Source organism: Gavialis gangeticus, unplaced genomic scaffold, assembly GCF_001723915.1.
Source record: "Gavialis gangeticus isolate Ggan-Ray unplaced genomic scaffold, GavGan_comp1, whole genome shotgun sequence".
Classification (NCBI taxonomy): Eukaryota; Metazoa; Chordata; order Crocodylia; family Gavialidae; genus Gavialis; species Gavialis gangeticus.
Window position 1 is genome coordinate 1,946,813 of NW_017728998.1, and position 1,807 is coordinate 1,948,619.

General features: G+C 69.0%; 1 protein-coding gene across 1 annotated transcript in view; it reads right to left on the reverse strand.

The window, feature by feature from the left end:
* The window catches only part of HAS3 (hyaluronan synthase 3), a 33,450-nt gene that overhangs the window by 6,125 nt on the left and 25,518 nt on the right, over nt 1–1,807 (reverse strand). Inside the window, 2 exon segments of the mRNA XM_019505243.1 lie at nt 8–919; nt 1,138–1,239. Of these exon segments, the coding sequence (XP_019360788.1) occupies nt 8–919; nt 1,138–1,239 (1,014 nt within the window).

Below are 1,807 nucleotides of genomic sequence, written 5' to 3' on the forward strand. Positions count from 1 at the left end.
CCTCGGCGAAGGCCAGCCCGTACTGCTCCGGCCGCTTCCCGCAGCGCCGGGCCACGATGGCCAGGTAGAGCATGAGCAGCACCACCCAGTAGCAGGCGTAGAGGACGGCACCCGAGATGAGGAAGGCCAGCTCCGTCTCGCTGAACAGGTCCTGGCTGTAGGCGGTGTAAGCCAGGCCCCCCAGCAGCACGGCCACCCACACCGAGACGGGGATGAGCCCGATGAAGTTGACCACGATGGTCTTGCGGCCCGAGGTGCCCCAGCCCGACTTGTTGATGGTGGCGATGGCGAACATCTTGGCGGGCAGCAGGCTGGACATGTAGAGCAGGGAGTAGAGGGACATGAAGATCATCTCAGCGTTGCCCCGCAGGAAGCAGGCATAGGTGGCCTTGACGATGCCGACCAGCTGCACGGTGAGGAGGAAGAGGAGGATGTTCCAGACGCGGCCCCGGTAGAAGAGCTGGATGACGGTGGCGATGAGGAAGAAGGGGAAGAAGCCGGTGACCACGGACTCGTAGGTCATCCACAGATGGTGCTTGTGGAACCACAGCGCGTTGTACAGCCACTCCCGGAAGTACGACTTGCTCCAGCGCGTCTGCTGGTTGAGCCAGCGCAGGTAGCGCGTGGGCGTCTCCGTCAGGCACTTGGAGCGGGCCGTGTACTTGGTCCGGTAGCCCAGGCTCAGCACGCGGTTGGTGAGGTGCCGGTCGTCCCCGAAGCTGCACTTGCTGCCCAGGAAGGTCTGGTGGTACCAGTCCTCCAGGAACTGCTGCAGCAGCGCGTTGCGGTACATGCCCAGCGGCCCGCTGATGCACTGCACGCAGCCGAAGTAGGACTGGCAGGCCCGCTCCACGTTGAAGGCCATCCAGTACCGCACGCTGCTCAGGAACGAGATCCACGAGTCGTACTTGTTCAGGATCTGCGGGAGGCCGGGAGGCACTGTCAGAGCCCGGGCAGCCGACCCCCTGCCTTCCCCCTCTGGGCCTGGGCACCCCTCCGCCCGCCGGCCTGGAGCTGCGGGGGCGAGGGAAGATTCGATGCGGCCCAGGAACCCGTGGCAGGGCCCAAGCCCTTGGTCCTGGGACGCTGCCGTGGGGCCGCTCCCCGCATCTGCCCTACATCTGCCCGGGGCCATACCTGGACGTCTCCGCCGACGCCGCCCACGCGGGGGTCGTCCTCCAGGATGCGCAGCATCTCCACCGTGCAGGCGGGGTCCAGCACCGTGTCCGAGTCACACACCTGCGAGCACACGTGGTGTCACGGCCCTGCTCTCGGCAGGGCCCGGGGACACCGAGGGCGAGCCACGAAGGGCTGAGCCTGCCTCCCCTTCCGCAGGCAGGCCCCAGCAAGGACATCCCTGCCCCTCCCCTTCTGCAGCCCGAGCCCGGCCTGGGGAGCAGGAGGTGCTGGAAGGCTCTGCACCCCCTGGGCCCGGGAGCCGGGGGTCCCTGCTGCAGGGCCCCGCTGGATGCAGCTCGCTCCTGGCCAGGGAAAGCGCTTGGACGAGCTCAGGGCCCAGCCAGGCCCCAGCGCAGAGCCAGAGGGAGAGGCACGGGACCGCGAGCCGGCTGCGAGCGAGAAGAGACCCGGGACGCGTGCCAAGAAGGCAGCGGCCGCATCCCTGCTGCAGCCTGGCAGTGGCTGATGCATCGCTGCCGGTGCCGCCGAGCGAGCGGGCGAGCGAGCGAGCGAGCGGGCGTCGGGGCGAGGCGGCACCCCCCCGCGGACACGCACAGAGGCTCAGGGACCCCCTGCGCCCCCAGAGCCGGGCCTGCTGCAGGGTCGCCTGCAGCCTGGCTCCTTCCCC